The 20,735-nt window shown below is 39.8% G+C and overlaps 4 protein-coding genes across 4 annotated transcripts; 2 read left to right on the top strand and 2 right to left on the bottom strand.

The window, feature by feature from the left end:
* The first annotated feature begins 492 nt into the window (after positions 1-492).
* Positions 493-1,014, top strand: LOC142178599 (uncharacterized). The gene has a single exon (XM_075248453.1). It carries the CDS (start codon positions 493-495, stop codon positions 1,012-1,014), a length of 522 nt encoding a protein of 173 aa, XP_075104554.1.
* A 2,127-nt stretch (positions 1,015-3,141) lies between these two features.
* LOC142178598 (uncharacterized) lies at positions 3,142-4,431 on the top strand. The gene has a single exon (XM_075248452.1). The coding sequence runs from the start codon at positions 3,142-3,144 to the stop codon at positions 4,429-4,431; it is 1,290 nt and encodes a 429-aa protein (XP_075104553.1).
* Positions 4,432-14,647: 10,216 nt separating this feature from the next.
* On the bottom strand, positions 14,648-15,367 carry LOC142178597 (uncharacterized). The gene has a single exon (XM_075248451.1). It carries the CDS (start codon positions 15,365-15,367, stop codon positions 14,648-14,650), a length of 720 nt encoding a protein of 239 aa, XP_075104552.1.
* Positions 15,368-15,385: 18 nt separating this feature from the next.
* On the bottom strand, positions 15,386-15,976 carry LOC142178596 (uncharacterized). Its single transcript, XM_075248450.1, has one exon. It carries the CDS (start codon positions 15,974-15,976, stop codon positions 15,386-15,388), a length of 591 nt encoding a protein of 196 aa, XP_075104551.1.
* Between the last annotated feature and the right edge of the window lie 4,759 nt (positions 15,977-20,735).

The following is a 20,735-nucleotide window of genomic DNA, read 5'->3' as shown; positions in this document are numbered from 1 at the left end:
TAGACTCCTGGTAATGGACTTGGAGGTCAAGAGAGTAAGGAAGAAGAGAGCGGTGTACGGCCAACCGAAGATTAAGTGGGGAAGCCTTGACTAAGGCAAAGGCGCAAGAGTTGAGAGAAAAGATGTTGGCCATGTGGGCCTGGAGGAGTAGTGGGAACGCAAGTAGTATGTGGACCACGACAACGAACTACATTAGGGAAGCTACTAGAGAGGTGTTAGGCATATCGAAGGGTTATTCGGGAGAGCACAAAGGGGACTGGTGGTGAAGAGGTCCAAGGAAAAGCGGAAGCTAAGAAAACCGCATATCTGAAGCTAGTGGGGAGCACTGATGAGGAGGAGCAGAGGACGTGTAGGGAGCATTATAAGTTGGCAAGGAAAGAGGCAAAATTGGCAATCACGGCGGCTAAGACTGCAACTTTTGAGCGATTGTTTGAGGATCTTGGGGGCAAAGGAGGCGACAGAAATCTGTACAAGTTAACCAAGATCAGGGAGATGAAGGCTCGGGACCTGGATCAAGTGCGGTGCATCAAAGACGAAGACATTAGGGTTCTAGTGGAAGAGGCTGGTATTAAGCGTAGATGGCAGGAGTACTTCCATAGACTCCTGAATGAGGAAGTGGACGGGAACATCGTACTAAGAGAGTTGGAAAACTCAGGGAGTCAGAGAGATTTTGGGTTTTGCAGGCGTATTAGGAGCGAGGAGGTTGAGGGAGCAATGTGGAAGATGAGCAGGGGTAAGGCATTTAGGCCTGACGAGATCCCAGTAAAATTTTGGAAGGAAGTGTGGCGGGAAGGCTTGGAATGGCTTACTGGGTTGTTTGATGTCATTTGCAGGGGGGAGGAGATGACCGAGGAGTGGCAGTGGAGTTTGATGATCCCGTTGTACAAGAACAAAAGTGATATTCAGGACTGCAACAACTATAGAGGTATCAAGATGTTGAGTCATACTATAAACATTTGGGAGAGGGTGATGGAGAAGAGGGTGCGACGTAGTGTTACTATTTCCGAGAACTAGTTCGGGTTTATGCCATGAAGGTCTACTACTTAAGCCATTCACCTTTTGAGGAGACTGGTGGAGCAGTATAGGGAAAGGAAGAAGAACTTGCATATGGTATTCATAGACCTGGAGAAGGCTTATGATAAATTCCCGAGAGAGGTCCTATGGAGATGTATGTGGGCTAGCGGTGTCCCAGTGACGTATATTAGAGTGATTAAGGATATGTATGAGGGAGCGAAGACTCGGGTGAGGACTGTGGAAGGAGACTCGGATCATTTTCCAGTGGAGATGGGGTTGCATCAGGGATCAGCTCTTAGCCCGTTTTTGTTTGCCTTAGAGTTAGAGGTGCTGACGCGACACATACAAGGGGAGGTGTCATGGTGTATGTTATTCGCTGACGACATAGTCCTGATTGATGAGACGCGTGATGGAGTTAATGTTAGGTTAGAAGCTTGGAGGGAGACACTGGAGTCTAAGGGTTTTAAGTTGAGTAGGTCAAAAACTGAGTACTTGGAGTGCAAGTTCAGAGATTGGATGCATGAAGAAGGAGTGGAAGTGAAGATTGGTACTCAAGTCGTCCCCAAAAGAAATAGTTTCAAGTATCTTGGGTCAATTATTCAAGAAAACAAGGAGATTGACGAGGATGTTACCCATCGTATTGGAGCGGGGTGGATGAGGTGGAGGCTTGCCTCGGGGGTTTTGTGTGATAAGAGTATGACACCTAGACTTAAGGGCAAATTCTACAGAGTGGTGGTTAGGCCGGCTATGTTGTATTGGGCTGAGAGTTGGCCCGTCAAGAAGTCTCATGTCCAGAAGATTAAAGAAGCTGAGATGCAATGTTGAGATGGATGTGTGGTCATACCAGGAAGGACATGATCAGGAATGAGGTTATTAGGGACAATGTAGGAGTGACATCGGTGGAGGACAAGTTGCGGGAGTCGAGGTTGAGATGGTTCGGTCATGTGAAGAGGAGAGACATAGATGTTCCGGCCAGGAGATGTGAGAGGTTTCCATTGCGGGTCTGAGGAAAGGTAGGGGCAGGCCTAAGAAGTATTGGGGTGAGGTAGTTAGGCAGGACATGTCATTACTCCAGCTTACCGAGGATATGATCCAAGATAGAAAGACGTGAAAGTCGAGGATTAGAGTTGTAAGTTGACAGTTAGTAGTGTGTTCCTCCTAGGCTTACCAGTAGTACTAGGATTATTTTTGTGTTATCTTATTCAGGACTATTTACTATTACATGATGTGTCATCCGTGCCCGTTACCTTAATATATTATTGTTACTATTGTTTGCTACCTGTTGCCTTATCTCCACTGTTCCTTGAGTCGAGGGTCTATCGAAAACAACATTTTTATCTTTATAAGGTAGAGGTAAGGTTTGCGTACACACTATCCTCCCCAGACCACATTTATGGGAATACACTAGGTTCGTTGTTGTTGTTGTTGTTGTTGTATATTTGGCTCGAAAAAGATACACAATTAGACTAAATAGTCATATATTGCAAAAAATATAATAATAAAAATATATAGTTGAAACTCCAATTATTTTGCTAAAACCTTTTGATTGGTTAAAAATAAAGGAATTCCAACTATGTTTCCAACAAATTTGGTCGGAAAAAGAAAAAATATAGAGTTGTAAATAGTAACTGCTTCTAAAAAAGATCCATAATTAGAATAAATAAACTATTGTATATGAGTATGTGATGATTAATGATTGAAAAGAAAATCTCATTTGAAAGCCGATTTTTTGAAAATTTCACTCCCATCTGATCGTACTTATATTCAAATGTTGTGCTTTGTAATATATAGATATTTTGATTTTGTATGATATATATAAGGCATTTTAGTATGTGGGCTTATTCATTTCTAAGGAATTTTCAAAAAGAAAAATATTGAGAAGAAAAAGCACAAAAATAAATTAAAGATTTTAAATGATTTAACAATCTGTGACTAAGTAGAAAATGATGAAAATTAAAATTAGAAGCATTAAAACCCTAATCCAACGCTTGGGAATCTTTGTATAACTGCTCCTAGTTATTATCAAATTAGGATTCCTTTTTCTATTTGGTTTTCCCACCCGATGGGGTTTTTCACGATTCATGCCTATAAATACGTACATATATAGTTGCTATTGATATAATACCAATGGCTCTTTCGAGCAGCATGTGGCAAGAAGACGTCCCCATAGAAATAATGGAGAAGATAGTAAAGAAAACAATAAGCATAGGTAACTACATACGCATGTCTGCCGTTTGCAAGTCATGGCGATCGATGTTTGCTCATGAGCATGTAAAACCATCAGATGTCGAAGCCCCTTGGCTTTTGCAACTCAAAGATTGTGAATATAATGATCATATAGGATTCAACTTTTATAGCTTGTCCGATGGCCGTTTTTACTCTTTTAAGCTACCTAATCATATTCTGAACAAATACCCTAAAGTAGCTCAAGGACCTGCATACTGTTTTTCTACTTCTAACGGTTGGTTGGTTCTTATAGTTGGACCTAATCATAATCCGGACATGTTTCTTTTCGATCCTATTTCAGAAATCGATGTCAACCTTCCTTCATTGACAACAGTCCCAACCTTATTATTTCAGCCTGATTATATAATTACCCCATCTTTGGTCCTTTCGGTTCAAGTATTTTCAGTCTCAGATGATATGAGCAAAAATCTCATAGTGGCTGCCATTTTTCGGGATGAGGTGAATAATCGTGAAATTTTGGGATTCTGTAATTGTGACATTGGAGTCGCGGAAGAAGAGAGATCGTGGAAAATATTTGCGGATGAAAGAAATATTAGATACCAAAGCCTGTTATTTCATGCTGGTAAGTTGTACACTTTGATTTTAAATCTGGATAACGAGTTTGAATACAACAAGAGTATTGTTGACGAGATCAACCATGTCGTCGTTCTCAAGGCTGATTATTGTGAGTTGAAGTTGTGTCATATTCAGGCTTGTGATAATGAGGTTGATATTGCTCATTCAAGCCTGAAATATATATATTTGGCTAAGTCAATCAAGGGAGAGCTGCTTATAGTTTGGGACTGGACAGATCCACGCTATGAAGATGAAGATGAAGATGAAGATGAAGATGAAGATGACGATAATATCATTATCTATCCTACTGGTAAATTGACAATCCAACGATATGAAGATATGTGCAAGACAAGTAAAAAGTTTGAATATGTCACTAATTTGGGCGATCAAGCAGTATTTGTGTCACCAAATAGCAATTCCTTCTCAATTCCTGCAACAAGTGGCAATGAATGCCAAGAAAATTGCGTCTATTTTACCATGGATGCGATCAATACTCTAGGCCAAAAATCTCAAATCATTAATCGTCAATCAGGTATTTATTGTATGCAAGAGGGAAGGATCAGACGACCTTTCCCATATCCACCTATTTGGTTTCAACCACGACTTCGCAATTAAATTGGCACTCTTCAGTTCGTGGTGCAATATTAATTAGGATGGAACTTTTGGATATTGGCATATATAGAGACAATTCGTAACTGTGACTAATTGTGAGTTACTTAGTATTGATTCCATATTATATACTCTTTGTTATTCAAGCTTTGGATGTTCAAATAAGCTTGCATGTGGTCTCCTTAACTTGTCTTGGACAATATAACATATCAAAAAACACACTATGTAACTACGGCTTTACTTCAAAAGATTGTCTTATCAAAAACTGAATTGATCTTCTTCTTTTTTTTTTCTGAACTTGATTGCTATATATGTACCTCAGTTAACAAATTTAACTTCTTAGTCAAGGGGAATTGGTCCTAATAAGAAACAGGTTGTGTAATCTAGACGAAACTTTTTAGTGCTTGTCCTCATCGATTATGGCTTGATCAGTCATATGCTTTGACATGAAAGGGAAAGATTCTACTTCATTTGGTAAATTCTGGAATACAACTGTTAGCTTACAAATTCACTGCTAGCAAATACGCATAGATGTCATGATCACAATGCAAGCTGGCTGGTTACGTTGTTGTAATTAATGACATGGGATTTTTTACCTAAAGTTCTCATCTGAAAATGTACCTCGCATCTTCCAAATGATATATTAAGTTCCCACTAAATCCCAATGCCAATTGTCACAAAATTGTCAATAGAATCATCATTCCAATTGAAGGAAATGCATAGCGCATCAAGCCAATGATTAAGCTGTCTATCCAACGATCGAGATTACCATAAATTTATTCAACTATAAATCCAGAATTCAGTAAATTTTAAGGAATGTATGTTCAAATTCCCTGAAGGAACTTTTCTTGCATCTGATCTATATTAGAACTATTCTCGGATTTGATGAAAAAGTATGAAATAATAGATGATGAAATTTTAATAAAAAGGTAGAGTTTGTATTTTTGCTAGAGAGAGAGTCTTCTCAAAATATGTTCTTATCAAATGAATATTACATACCTTTTCCTCTTATCCCTTTTTCTATTTATACAAGTCATATTCCTAACAACCCTAACAGTACAGATCAAAGGAATATTCTCTTTAATATCTTATTTCAAATAGTGACATTTGCAGCTGTTGACGCAACAGCCGACCTAGGCCGTGGTCAGCTCCTCGATCACGAACCTTGGTGCTTCCTAACTGACCTCGGCCAATCCCTTCCTCGATGTCGCGTTATTCCAATTTTCATCGTTTCTCGTGCCTCTGCCATTTTGATTCCTGAGTTGGGTAATGGCGGTTGGCTTTCTCAATTCCGATGCTTGAATTCTTATAAATAGGGATATGAAACCATTTATTTTATCCTTTGCTCTCTAGAGATTGAAGCTCTGCCTTCTTCTTCCTTCTTCATTCTGAGCTCTTGCCTTCTTGACCCTGCTACTGTATTTCTGCTCCTCCTGTACTTACAACACCCTATCTAAAAAACCAAAAATAGTCAATGTATCTTCTAGTTCGGGGGGGAGGGGCGTACCTGACCCTGTCCCATTGGTTGTATGCATACCTCCTCATGACGATGAGGTTGCCATTGTTGCTGAAGACGAGAGCTTTCCTACGGTGGAGGAAATAATCTCCCGTAGTAAGAAGGTTAGATCCGATTTTTCAAAGGTGCCTACGGACGACCCTGAGATCTCGGAGTTGTTGATGAAGGAGGTTGACCTTGCTGAATTTAGGGAAAAGTTCAAAATTTAGGGACTTTTCTTTTTGAAATCATTCGATCGAACCTGATGTAGGTTGCCTATGTATCATGTGAGAACATGAATCGGATCTTCCGTAGTTCGAAAAAATCGAGAATAAAGTAAATAACCTAACTCTTTTTTTTAGGATTTTGAATTTGTTTTTTGATTTTTTTTTTTAACTTTCGAAAGAAAGACTTAAAAAGAAGAAAGAAAATATTTTTGGATTTAGATTTGTTTGTTTGTTTGTTTTTTGAGAATTTTTTAAAAGAATGACTTCTAAAGAAGAAAGAAAGTATATTTCTTTTTTGAATTTCGCTTCTTTTTGTTTTTTTTTTTGGGGGGGGGGGTGGATTTCGAAAGAAAAACTAATAAAGAAAAAAGAAAATATTTTTGGATTTTTGAACTTTTGTTTTGAATTTATGAAAGAAATATTTCTAAAGAAAAAGAAAATATTTTTGAATCTTGAATTTTCTTTTCAATTTTCGAAAGAAGAATGAAAATATTTTTGGATTTTTTTATTTTGACTTTGTTTTTTGTTTTTCGAAAGTTTTGAAAGAAAGACTTCTAAAGAAGAAAGAAAATATTATTTGTATTTTTGAATTTTGTTTTTTGAGTTTTTGGGAAAAAGACTTCTAATAAAAGGTAGAAATATTTTTTTGGATTTTGATTTGATTTTCTTTTCGGATGAAAAACTTCTAAAATGAAAGAAAATATTTTTGGTTTTAAATTTTTTTTAATTTGCAATTTTCTAAAGAAAGACTTCTAAAGAAGGAATTAAAGGATTTTTTTTTTTTTTTTGAAATTTTGAAAATTGGGGTCTCAAAGAAAGACTTTTCTAAAGAAGGAAGTAAAGGAAAATATTTTTGAATTTTTGAAAATTGGGGGCCGAAACCGATAAGGTTTGCCTACGTATCTTATATCCGGTGAGAATCAGACCCGCGTAGTTCGGTCAATTTGGCGGAACAGAGAAAGCATGTTTTTTTTTTAAAATATTGGCTTATTTTCTCTCCTTTTTTTTCAAATATTTGGCAGAGTTTCAAGGCATTTTCGAATATCGGGGTTTTCAGAATCAGGTGAATTTTCTATCCTACCTCTCTTGGTTTTTCTGTTGTTTTTACTTTCTTAACCGGTCAACAAAATAGCCGAAACAAATAAATGCACACGTAGCAGGTAAGATGCACCAGGATGGTCTTTTGTTTCGGGTACACCTGTCCTAGACGAACCCAACCCATGTGTTGAGTCCCCTAAGTCAAATGCACGTGATGCAAACAAGCGCTCCTACTAGGGATCTGGCATGAGGTTTTGTTATTCTAGGTTTAAACCTGGGGATGTGTTCTAGACATTGCTTACCCAAGCGGACAACTTGAGCCGAGATGGGAGCGACGTACCGGGAGCACGAAAGTCTAGTCGTCCTAGTGGCTGATCCATCCTCGTTTTATTTGGTACGACCTCTAACAAAAAAGCGGGCCACGCGTACGTGTGCACCATATTTTTAGAAGACTCGGAAGGGAGGCATAAGAAGACAGTTTAATGCAGTTCAAATAATATTAAAGCGGTAATGAGCGGCAATTAGCACATCAGGCTCACAAACACAGTAATTTCAACATACAATAAAGCCAAGTATAGATTAAATTACAAGCTCGAATTCTAAACCCTGAACCAGATATTCTGGGTTCTTTCCCCAGCAGAGTCGCCAGAGCGATCATACCTCCTTTTTTTCCCGAAAAGGGACATATGTGATAAGGGAATTTTTTCAATTTAAGTGACAATTTTTATTTATTCAGAGTCGCCACTTGGGATAATTTATGGTGTCCCAAGTCACCGATTTATTTAAAATCCCAAATCGAGGAAAATTGACTCTGTTTAAAAGTCTGCGAAACCAGAAGACCGGGTAAGAAATTCTGTTAACCCGGGAGAAGGTGTTAGACATTTCCAAGTTCTGTGGTTTTAATTGCTTGATTCTTCATAATTATGGAATTATCTTGAAATGGGTCATGCATACCTGACTCTAAATTTGATTCCAAAAGAGGGTAGTCAAAGAAAATAACACTGGCTCAGAAGGGATAACGAATGGTGTAAAGTGTTTATTAGCAGAAAAAGGGCCTCCTAGCCTCGAGAATGCCAATTATAGTATCCTTTCATGATCACAACATTGATGAGCATGTCTGTTTTCTTGGCGTGTCGTGGTCGAAAGACACTTCCCATCCATTAAATGTCAAGCTTATGACCAAGCTTCAATTGATTAAACATCTTTAACCCCGATCTTCACGATGATTTGAAGGTGAATTTACTCGACCTTAATTCCAAAGTATTTCAACTCTTTATTCATCCTCAAAAGTGTCTTGTTCTCAGTTATCCAATTCAAACTTAAATCAATTTTTTAAGATCTGGCCAAAAATTCCGCATGCATATCATATCACTAAAACTAGCGGGAAAGAACTAAGCATGGAATGACACAAAAGGACAAACTGTATTTCATTGAGTAAACAACAAGACAAAAAAACTAAAATCCGAGTTACAACCCTAAAATAACCCGAATAATAAAAATAGCAACAAAACAGACAGACAAGACTGACACAAACAGAATAGAGGGATAGAAGGGTTTGACTCAATAAAATAAATAAAATCTGGATCACAATCCTGAAATAACCCAGATAATAAAAAAAATATCAAAACAAGCTACCAAGATTCCTTCCTAGTGAGGAGGGAAGGACTTTCCAATTGCTAAGCTTGACATTTAACCACAAAGTTGCTCATCAGAATCACTATGGCCTTCTTCAATTTCAGTCGATAAGTTCCGGAGAGGATTCTCATACTCCATGTCACCATGCATCATCCCCACAAAGTATGCATATACATGTTCATGTAAAGGATTTTGCGTGATATTCTGGGTGTCACTGTCTTGGATCACAATAAATTTTTCCTGGATCATCCTCTCTATTTCTCTTTTCAAATCTCGACAGCTTTCAACATTGTGCCCCTGGGCATTGGAATGGCATTCACACCTTTTAGAAGGGTCAAAGCTTCTTGCACGTGGGTCCACAAGATTTGGAGGGATAGTTGCAATCATGTCATAATTTAATTTCTCAAACAAGCTTGCATATGACTCTCCTATTGGTGTAAAATTATCTTTCAACCTTTGCTCCCCTCTATACCCCTGGCTTGGATGTGGGTTATAGGGCACTTGAAAATTTTGTGAAGGCTGGTGGATATTTTGTGGTGCTGGTGCTCGCCTTCCGGGGTGTCTTGGTGGCTGGACAACATACTGAGGTGGAGCAACAAAATATTGTGGGTTTTGAGGTGGATAGTAGTGCTTAGGGGAGTCATGGAAAACCTGATGAAGTTGCCCATACCTTCGAGATCTTCTCCTAGGACCTCTTCTCAACCCTGATGTCATCATGGTTTCTTCATCCTTCTCATTCGTGTCACTAAAAATAACAGATTCAATCTGGACAGCTTGAGTTGCGGCTTTAAGAACTGCTTGTCTTAAGACCATTCTCAACTATTTCCCCAATTTTGATTGCTTCCGAGAAGGACTTGCTAACTGCGGACATTATGTTTTGAAAATAATCTAGCTTTTGAGCATGAAGGAAGACAGTGATTAGCTCGTGGGGTCATCCATGGGTGGCTTAACTCTAGTCGCTTGCTCTCTCCATTTAATGGCATATTCCATGAAACTTTCAGTTGGTTTCTTCTTCAGGTTTGAAAGGGAATTGCGGTCTGGGGCGATGTCGATGTTTTATTGGAATTGTTTGCCAAAGGCCCGGGCCATGTCATCCCAGACGTACTAGAGGGATGTTTCTTGATCCATAAACCTTTTGGAGGCTACTCCCGTAAGGCTTTCCCCAAAATAAGCCATTAGCAATTCTTCATTTCTTCCTACACCTCTTAGCTGATTGCAATACCTTTTCAGGTGGGCTATGGAGTATCCATGTCCATCATATTTTTCAAATTTGGGAGTCTTGAAACCAAGTGGTAAACAAACATCGGGGAACATACATAGATCCTTGAAGGCAATTCTTTTCTGACCTGCCAACCCTTGCATGTTTTTCAACTGTCGTTCTAAGCTATTCACTCTTTGGGTCATTTCTTCTTGTTCCGTCTTTTGGGCAGGCTTTTCAATCTTTGCAGGAAGATCAAACAGGTACGAGTGGTACTCAAGAGAGTGGTACTGTTCTTGCTGGGTAGCAAATTATGACTCATGAGTTTTCCTTTGCACCACCATCGGTTGTGGGATGGTGAATACGGGCATAACAGTAGTGGTTGTCTGATTGGTTGCCAATGGAACACTTTGGGAGCACGCAACAGAAGTTCCAGCTGTAGTCGTACAGTTAGGATAAGGACTGAACCCGGGTGGATAGGATTGATCAGGCAATGAAACCGAAATGACAGTAGTCGAGATGGGTGTGAACTCTGGGAAACCATGAGAAGAAAAGGGCAGTCCTTGGCCGTTGGCCCATGCTTGACACATTTCAATCATTTTCTGTTTCAATACTCTATTTTCCTCAACCATGGTAGACTTTTGTTGAATCCTCTGACCCTGAGTCTCATGACCGCTCGTAACAGCTTCGATGTCAGTTGTCATTTTTCCCTTGGATTTTGTGTTGTCAGCTTACCACAAACTGACCACCTCAAACTTTCTTCACAATTCAAAACAAAAGACACGTTAGAATGGACTCAATCGATCCTTATTATTATCATTCTTCTTCTTCTTTTTTTCACCTCTTTTTTTTCTTTTTGAAATCATTCAATCGAACGTGATGTGGGTTGCCTACGTATCATGTGAGAACATGAATCAGATCTTGCGTAGTACGGAAAAATTGAGAATAAAGTAAATAACCTAACTCTTTTTTTTGGTTTTTTTTTTTTTTTTTGCCTAAGGGCTAATATATAAATAAAATCCCAAAAATGGGTCCAATGCTTACAAGATGTCCAAACCAAAAACCAAAATAGAAGTTGCATGAAGCTACTAGCTATTAAAAAGATAAAAAAGCTAAAATCTAATGAACTAACTATTATAACATGATAAGTTGAATGCTTCCTTCTCCTATTAGTGTATGTGAATCCAATTGTCATTGGCAAATACCAAGCAGCACCTATCAAGCTCTCACCAGGCACCAGGGTATATTGTCCATAGTCTAAAATGAATTCCAAACATCTCCACCGCAGAGTTGAAGTCCGCATCGTCCTCCAAGTGTCGCTACTATATGATCTTCATATGCAGTGGATTGATTTTGTTCAAGTATTAATCATGTGCTCACTCATCAAGATTAATGTGTAGAAGAGGAGCCTGGCTTTAGGCAGGCTTTGCAAGGCAAAAGCCAGGCTTGAGCTAGCTTTAGGCAGGCTTTACAAGGCAAAGGCCAGGCATGCGCTGGCTTTAGGCAGGCTTTGCAAGGCAAAAGCCAGGCATGAGCTGGCTTTAGGCAGGCTTTGCATGACAAAGGCCAGGCATGAGCTGGCTTTAGGCAGGATTTACAAGGCAAAAGCCAGGCATGAGCTGGCTTTAGCCAGGCTTTACAAGGCAAAAGCAAGGCATGAGTTGGCTTTAGGCTGGCTTTACAAGGAAAAAGCCAGGAATGATCTGGCTTTAAGAAGACTTTGCAAGGCAAAGGCTAGCCTGTGCCTTTTTGTGATCTTGTAAGCTCAAATCCTTCCCTGCTAGAACCTTTAATGTAGACATCATTCAAAACATTGCTAAACCATCCTCAGATTGAGCTTGAAAGCATGCTAATACCACTAAGAAATGATTCAACAATATCTAAAAATACCATATGATGGGTTCAGCATCTTCCTTAGCATTTGGACATATCAGTTTGTTCAGAGTCCAATCTTGTGAAGCCATCAGTCTAGGGTTCTTCTCTTTGCTATCCTAATCCTAAGGTTAGGTGATTGAGATTTGTCTAGATTGATCAACCTCCTCCCTGCACTAGGCAGTTCAGAGAATGAATGAAACTCAGATGTACCTGCAAAAGAGAACACAATGTTAGCTATAAAATCCGCCACTGAGTTGCCTTCTCTGAACACATTTTGAAAGATCACATTGAACTTGTCCTTCATCTCTATAATTTTCTTCACATCCTGTGCAATTACCCAAGGAGGATCTCATTCCCCTTTTATCACCTTCTTCATCACCAATGAATCAGTCTCCAGTATGAGATACACCACATCACCTTTATCATCCCTCACACAAAATCCTAAGGAGCTAGGTCCAGGATTGCCCTTTGAAGCTCCATCAATATTACATTTGTACCAACCATGACAAGGAAGCTGCCATGTTACTCTTGTAGTGATCAATATAGGTTTATATCCTTCAAAGTATTGAATCATGTCTGGCCATAACAATAGAATATTAGGGATCCAAGCATACCTCACCCTTCCTAGTTGATGCAATGTCATATTTATCTCATGAATCAACCTATTTGTGGACACTGAACCACCATGTTTACCTGCATTTCTTCTCTTCCACAGCTCCCAAGTGATGATAGCTGGTACTGCTTGAAATAATGGCTTTAATTTCGGACAACACTGAGCATACCACCAATGCCTTATAATCTGCTTCAATTGAATCAATTGCACAGAAATTCCAGCAGCCCCCATGAACAAGTTCCATACCTTAGAGGCAGTAGGACTTGTGACAAATATATGCTCAATGGATTCCTCTTGGGGCTGCTGACAACACCAACACCTAGACATCACCATTTGCCCTTGCCTCCTCCGCATGTCATCGGTGGCTATTTTCTGCCTCCACAATCTCCAGAAGAAGAAGGATATCTTGAATGACAAACCTTTAATCCACATTAACTTGAATTCCTGATTAGGATCTGCCATATGCGTTAGTATTTGCCAAGCACTGCTAATACTGAACTTGCCTGAAGGAGTTGGCATCCAGTATGGCTTATCCCAATATCCCTCACTGACTTCATAGTGCACATTTAGTCTTATATGTTCTGCAATTTACTCATTCAAAGTTTGATCTAGCAGTTGATCATCCCATGTTTCCCCTTGTCGCAGTTCTGCCACCTCCTGAAGACCTTCATTGATTGGAAAGTCTTCAGGCAATACATGATAAAGTGCACCCAATCTAGTCCAATTTTCATGCCAAATATTAGTTGTTCCACTCTTCAATTCCCACACGATCTCATGTTCTACTTCTTCCCTAACATTCAGTATTTGTCTCCAAACATGAGACCCTCCCCTAAAATGCGTCACAGTTGGTGGCTCCTTCTTGCAATACTTATTCCATATGAAATTAGACCACAAAGATTTTGTGGTCCTAAACCTCCACTATAGTTTAGCAAACAGTGCCCTTGAGACATCATTTAAGGACCTAAAACCTATCCCCCCTTCCTCTTTAGGAAGGCAAAGATTTTTTCATGAAGCCCAGTGTCTGCTTCTCCCTTCTTCCTTTGTGCTCCAAAAGAACCTAGCAAAAGTCTTATGTAGATGCCCCAGGATGCTGTTTGGTGGATCAAGGACTGATAACATGTGAACTGGCATACTTTGCAACACACTAGAGATAAGTGTTGCCTTTCCTCTAAATGACAGCAGTTTTCCTTTCCATGAATGCAATTTAGCCTTCACCTTCTTGATAAGCTCCTCATAATAGTCCTTTCTCCTTCTAGTGTAAAAAATAGGACACCCTAGATATGTAAAGGGGAATTTACCTCTTGCGAATCCTGTAATAACTCCAACTGCCTGACACAATCCATTAGCAACCTTTGAATACATGTAGTATGAACTCTTATCTTTGTTGATCATCTGACCTGATATCTTCTCATAGCTCCCCAACACTGCCATAATCTTGTTCAAAGAGGGAGGATGAGCAGATGCAAAGATTATCGTATCATCAGCATACGCCATGTGGTTTAAAGAATCAGACCACTTAGGCATTCCAAATTCCACAAATGACTTGTCTTCAAAAAGCTTATTCAAAGACCTGGAAAGTACCTCAGCTGACAAAATGAACAATGCTGGAGATAGGGGATCCCCTTGTTTCACACCCCTTGTCGACTTAAAGAACCCTGAGGACTGCTCATTCACCAATACTGAATACCAGTTATTTGACATCAAGTTCCACACCATGTTGATGAAGTGTTCAGAAAATCCCATCTTCCTTAGCACATGCAATAAGTACTTCCATGAGACCCGATCATAGGCCTTAGCCATATCACAATTGATCACCACATTAGCTGGCTTTCCCCTTAACCTTATGTCAGTGACAATTTCTTGAGTCAATAAGATGTTCTCAAATATACTCCTACCCTTTACAAATCCGGATTGATTAGGAGCTATTAGAGATGGCAAAAAATCTCCAATCTGTCATGTAACACCCTAGACTAAACCTTGTTAATGAAGTTACTCAAACTAATAGGTCTTAAGTTAGAGAAGGTCCCGACTCTAGGTTTCTTGGGCAGCAACACTAGATTGGTGTGAGTGATGGATTTAGGCAATGCAGCTCCTCCATAGAAGTGTAGCACCATGTTGTGTATATCAGCACCAATAACATCCTAGCATGTTTGATAAAACAAGCCAGTGAATCCATCAGGGCCACTAGCACTCTCCCCACTAAGCTCAAAAACTGCTGCCCTTACTTCTTCAATTGTTGGCAATCTGCTAAGTTCCAAATTCTGATCCATAGTGACCATTGAAGGTACATTATTGAGTAAGGGAAATTCAGAAGCATCACCTTCATTTGTGAACTGTTTTTGATAGAAGTCCACTGCAGTTGTAGCCAATTGCTCCTGGTCTTCAATCCATACCCCACTGCCACTTTTGATCCTCTTCAGTTGCAATTTCTTTCTTTTGCCATTGACATGGTTGTGAAAGAAACTTGTATTCCTATCTCCTTCAGCAAACAAATTCATCCCAGCTTTTTGCTTCCAATACTGCTCCTCAATATTCAAGTATTTCTTCAATTCAAATTGAGCCTTTTGAAGCACAATCCTATTCTCAGTTGTAGGCTCTTCTTCAAACAACATCTTCTTCACCCTAACAATGTCCTCCAAAATAGCCAATTGCTTGAAGATATCACCAAATGTTTCCCTATTCCATTTTGAGAGTGCTGCCTTCACCCTCTGGATATACTGCTTGAACATCAAAAACGGATCCCCTATGAAATCAGCTTCCCAATTCTGCCTCACCACATCCATAAATGTAGCATGCTTTGTCCAAAAGTTCAAGAATCTGAAAGGCTTGACAAACTTGGTTGTGTGCACCCCACATGTCATTAGCAATGGTGCATGATCTCATCCAGTTCTGATTAGATGCTCAACTTCAATAGTTGGCAACATGTTCTGAAATGGCAAATTCACAAAGATCCTATCCAATCTCTTGAATATACACTCAGCATTGGATCTCCCATTCCACCATGTGAATGGACTTCCTTTGTAGCCTTGCTCAAACAAACCACAAGAGTTTACACAAAATGCAAAATCCCCATATTCAGGAGGGTGTACTGGAAGTACCCCTATTTTCTCATCTTCATGCAATAACACATTGAAATCCCCTCCTACCAACCATGGTAATTCCATATCACTTGCTAAATAATACAAGTGATCCCACAAATCTAACCTCTCAATTGCTGAACATTTTGCATAAACAAATGTCATCATCATGTGCTGCCCCAGGTCATGGTGAAACACTCTCACAGTCACCTGTTGCTCAGTATCCTCCACTAATTCCCAGTCCACCACTGCATCGAAGAACAACCATATTTGCCCATTAATATTTGTATAAGCAATCTCCATATTCAACCTCCTTTTATATCTCTCAATGAGTCCCTTCTTTTGAAAAGGTTCCATCAATGCAACTACACAGAAATTATGCTCCCTATTCATATTGATCACCCTAGGAAAGGCATGTTGTGTAGTCACAGACTTTATGTTCCATATTAATGTTTTGATCATCATCTAGATAGAAACGCTGCCCTCCTGGGTATTATTCTTGAGGGTTGTGGTGGATCTTTACTCTGATTCTTCTTAGTTTTTTTTTACCTCCTTTAGCACTAGTTGTGGGTGAAAAATCCCCTTCCCTAGCCACTTGTTAGAAGTTTTCGGCAGTTGATTCATCATCTCCTTCATCCTCCATTGGATTTTGTCTCAATAAGTCTTCATCAATTGGTGTCACATTGTGTGTAACTAAATCATGTAAATGTTGTAGAGGAGTCTTAGTTAGAACATTAAGATGTAGTTGCATGGTTTGATCAGTGCCAGATTCCATAGGCACTTCCTCTATTTCCCCAGATGCTCTTGGAACAATTGCCCGCTCATCAACCTGTTCATACTCCTTGAATTGTAGTTCATGGACATATGCCGGAACACCATCTACATAGGCCAAAATCTCTCAAGTGGCTCTAAGGTTGGGGTTTACTGTAGCTGCCTCATCAGGTGAACCTGGTTTTAGGCCTAGCGTCGCCAGCCTATCGCCAGGTGAGCCTGGCTTTAGACCCGGCGTCGCCAGCCTATCGCCAAGTGAGCCTAGCTTTAGGCCCGGCATCGCCAGCCTATCGCCAGGTGAGCCTGGCTTTAGGCCTGGCGTCGCCAGCCTATCGCCCAGTGAGCCTGGCTTTAGGACTGGCATCGCCAGCCTATCGCCAGGTGAGCTTGGATTGTTGTCCTTCTTCACCTTGTCTTCTATTGTCTTTGTTTTGCCTAGCTGATCATTCTTAACCTCAACTGCATCGCTCCATAAGAACTTTGTAGAGTTTACCTCATCAAGATCCTCCATCCGCTCAGAATCTTTAAAAGTTTGAGATGGAATCGCATGACAAGATTGGTTTGTGGTCACATTGAGTTGTTTTAGCTCCTCTTTGCTAGTCCCAAACCTTCTATGAACCCAGTCGATTGTGGACTGAACCCCAGAAGGAGTAGGACCATCTTTAGAACTGAGGACTGGTTTTTCCCCCACCAAAATCAGTTGGTTGTTCTCGTTTATATCACTTTGTTCCTCCTCTAATACTACAAATTTATTCCTTGTTTGAACCTTGTTTGTCTGATCTTCTTCGACCTCCATCAGTGCAAAGTTATTGTGCACCGGCTGTACACTAGCATTCACTGGCATGATTGCATTGCCAGTTTGCCCTTGTACCTGGGTTTTGTTATTTTTATTGGTTCCCCGATTATCCCGAACTTCCTTCCACTACGCACCTACGTTTCCGACTACTTTTCCACTCGTGAGAATCATTAAAGGGGTAATGTGATTTTTGGTTTTTCCTTGTTGATCAGCAGCACAATTCCAGTTGTTCAACTCAGCAAGATCATTCCTTTTCTTGCTGCTTCGATTCTCAATAAGCTTGGGGTGCAAATGCCAACATTCAATTTCATCATGTCCTTGTAGTTTACACTCCTTACAATATTTTGGTAGCATGTCATACTGAATTCTCACCCATTCTGTTTGAACACCACCAGAAGCTTCATCATCAATATCCAATCGCACCCTTTTAGGTAGTTCGGCCAACAAATCGACAAGAACTTTTACTCTTGCGCAACTCGGCCTAGTTTTATTTGCAGTTGCCGCGTCAAGACACACTGGCCTTCCCACAGCTGTAGCCAAAGAAAACAGAGTTTCCTTTACAAAAAAGGTAGGCAGCAGTCCAGGAAAAGAAATCCACTCCATCGCCATCGGAGTTTCTTCACCCGCCTTAAATTTTGCATCGTAGATAAGAGTACGCAATTGGTATCCGTGCCCATCTTTGGCTTTGATGTAGTACGTACTCTTCAATGTGAAATCGAGGAAATCTTGCCATAGAGTTAATCTAATTAACACATGACGATCTCTAAGGAATCCGATATTAGACTCACCTTTGATACCACATTGAGTTGGAATTATTCGGCGAAGCTCGTGAATCTCCGGAGAACCATATGAAAGCTTGCCAACGACAGCATATTGGAGGCCTTCAATCACATTCATTCTATCTACTTCTGCCTGTGTGAATTTAACCACTGGTTAGCCATTCAAATACACTGCTCGTCGCAGTGGAGTGGGTTGAATTGAGGTTGCAGCAGTAGCCATCGCTGGAGGATTTAAAGAATTTGGTTTCAAAATCTTCGAGTAATCTAGAGGGGTTGGGGTTGTATGTTGTTGTGCAACGCTGGGGGAGGGCAGACCAGCCGGAAAAGCTGGTTGGTCGCCAGCCATTGTGGCCATTGAAGCCTAAAGCTCCACCTTTGTCCGCGATGAACAGTGACGAAGTCACTGTTCACGGTACTGTTTGGCATTGTTCACTGGTACAGTGACGGCGGACACTCGACCTAGTTTGGCACTTCTGCTTATCTGTGTCTTTTTGGATATTGTATTGAGGAGGTTTTTCTGGGTTTTGTCTTAATGATTACTAGCTAAATATTTAAAATCAAGAACATATAATTTTTTTTATGATTTTTAATTTTCTTAAATAAAACCTACTAAAAATGAAATAAAGGTAAAAATATGTAAATTAAACTCAAATAATACTTACATACTAAAAAGTGGTGAAATTTTTTATTTTGGTCAAAAATTAGGTGCTCACAGGCATTCATCGAACTCGGGTAACGGCTCGCAGATCCCGGCATGGTATTTTTGCAGTCTTCGTTCCTTGATTTGGAAAGTCCCTGTGACTTGATTGACAATGAGCTGAGTCACACCGTAGGACGGCTCATTCTGCTCCGTACTCGAGTGCTAGTTGTAGACCTGCAATCACGGCCTCGTGCTCGACTTCGTTAGTCATAACTAGGTATCTTATGAACTGGCAAATTACTTCGCCTACTGGGACCTCGAGTTCGAGTCCCATTCCAGATCCCGACGCGTTCGTAACCCAATCCGATCTTTGGTTGCACAAAACCAATCTTGAGTTTAGGAACTTGGTATAGTGTTGCATGATACCGATAGTATGCCACAAACATCCTTATGAGAAGAGTTACTTTTAATTAAATTATTTTTAACCTTTTCTTCCTTAATGACACTTATTGTAGGTAAAACATGTGCCTATCAGAAAGGACGAAACACCACAAGGACCAAAGGAGAGGGAGAAAGTTAAGCCACAGATATCACAAAGGCATGCTTTAAAGCCTTTGCCTACAGATTTTCAAGTTTGCATTTGTGGCGACAGGGTGATGCTACAATGAACAGAAAGTGGAACTATAATTGAATTTTAGATCTAGAAGAAACAAAAATTTTAACTAGAAAATCCCCATAGACGGCGCCAAATTATTTTATCAAAAAAAAGTGTTAAACCTTTTCTTAAAACGAATTAAATAACAAGATAGAGGGTAAATCCTAGTTAAGGATAATTAATACTAGATCTGAGATGGATAACATGAATAGAAAAATATAGTTGAGTACAAATGTTGGCAGTAGTTATAGCCGGATTTAATAGTATGAAAAAGACCATGCATTATATAACATTAAATGGCGATAAAATATAAATAAAGGAGAGGATTCACCCAATCTTGAGTGAGGTGTATTCTCTTTCATTTGATAAAGATGAATGATAGACAAATACAAGAATCTTAGGACCCTTTTCAAATCTGATAGGGAGTGTGGGATTACAGATCAACGAATCTCTTTAGAGAGATGTGTTTCTTTTATTTAGATCTAGAGATAGAGAGTCTGCCCTCCTTTTTCAAAGAAGTCCCCTCCCCTTTATAAGGGTTATCCCTAGAAAACCCTTAAAAAGTACAATTTAGAAGGAATATTCAGAATATTCCCTTTGAAGATTCCAAAGCAAAACTAGCCGTTACATCTATCTGTACTGCTCGACCTCGGCCGTATTGATCACTGCTCGACCTCGACCTCGGCCTTGTTGATGATCACTGCTCGACCTCGGCCTTATTGATCACTGCTTGACCTCGGCCAGACAGCTCAATTCGAATCGCAGGTTACTCATGACACTTGTCTTCGCATGCCGAATTTCTCTAATTAGATTTTGACCCATACAATCACTAATAGTTCACCCATTGAATAGACGATGTAAACTAGGTTTCCTCTCATTACGTTATCTCTGATCTCACAACTCTTGCAGACATTGGATAGTTTTCTGATCTGAAGTCGAAGATGACAATGTTTCCCCAAAACTCAGCACCATAGAACTGCCCATCATGCCAAGTGATGTCAGAATAGGCGCACAATCTCTGATACACTAGTAAAGCACTTACTTCAGAGCCAAAATATAGTCTTCTTTTGAGATTAGAGGATCCAAAGAAATCACTGCTTTTTCGACGTAATGAGCACAATAACCCTTTTCTTCCTCGTAATCAAAGGAATCCAACATGCCCATGTCAGGAAGGTTAATGCGAGAAAAGATGGAAGAGATTCATGTGTCCTTGTTCGTCAGTAGTGAAAAGCCAACCTAGAAATCCCACACCCAAGCAGCACTTCCCCACCAGCTCATGCTATAGTTGATACCCTTTGACATAAGTCCCAAAAACTCACAAAATCTAATCAACAATGGAACTGCAACTGCGGCCCCGCCGATGATATATATATATATATATGCCACCAATCCAATTTTTTCTTACACCAATGTGTGATGAATTTGCAAGACACCTATGATCCTCACACGGGTGGAGAATCATAATTTGATCCGAAAAAGAAAGGGAAAAAAAATCCCTTATGTCGAAGGAA

Source organism: Nicotiana tabacum, chromosome 24 (assembly GCF_000715075.1).
Source record: "Nicotiana tabacum cultivar K326 chromosome 24, ASM71507v2, whole genome shotgun sequence".
Taxonomy (NCBI): Eukaryota; Viridiplantae; Streptophyta; class Magnoliopsida; order Solanales; family Solanaceae; genus Nicotiana; species Nicotiana tabacum.
The sequence above is the reverse complement of the archived record's forward strand: the minus strand, read 5'-3'. Positions and strand labels throughout refer to the sequence as shown.

What these genes read in the sequence shown, in the direction of transcription:
- LOC142178598 (XM_075248452.1), top strand. Translation starts at nt 3,142, where the DNA reads ATGGCTCTTTCGAGCAGCATGTGGCAAGAAGACGTCCCCATAGAAATA.
- LOC142178597 (XM_075248451.1), bottom strand. Translation starts at nt 15,367, where the DNA reads ATGACATGTGGGGTGCACACAACCAAGTTTGTCAAGCCTTTCAGATTC.
- LOC142178596 (XM_075248450.1), bottom strand. Translation starts at nt 15,976, where the DNA reads ATGAATAGGGAGCATAATTTCTGTGTAGTTGCATTGATGGAACCTTTT.
- LOC142178599 (XM_075248453.1), top strand. Translation starts at nt 493, where the DNA reads ATGAAGGCTCGGGACCTGGATCAAGTGCGGTGCATCAAAGACGAAGAC.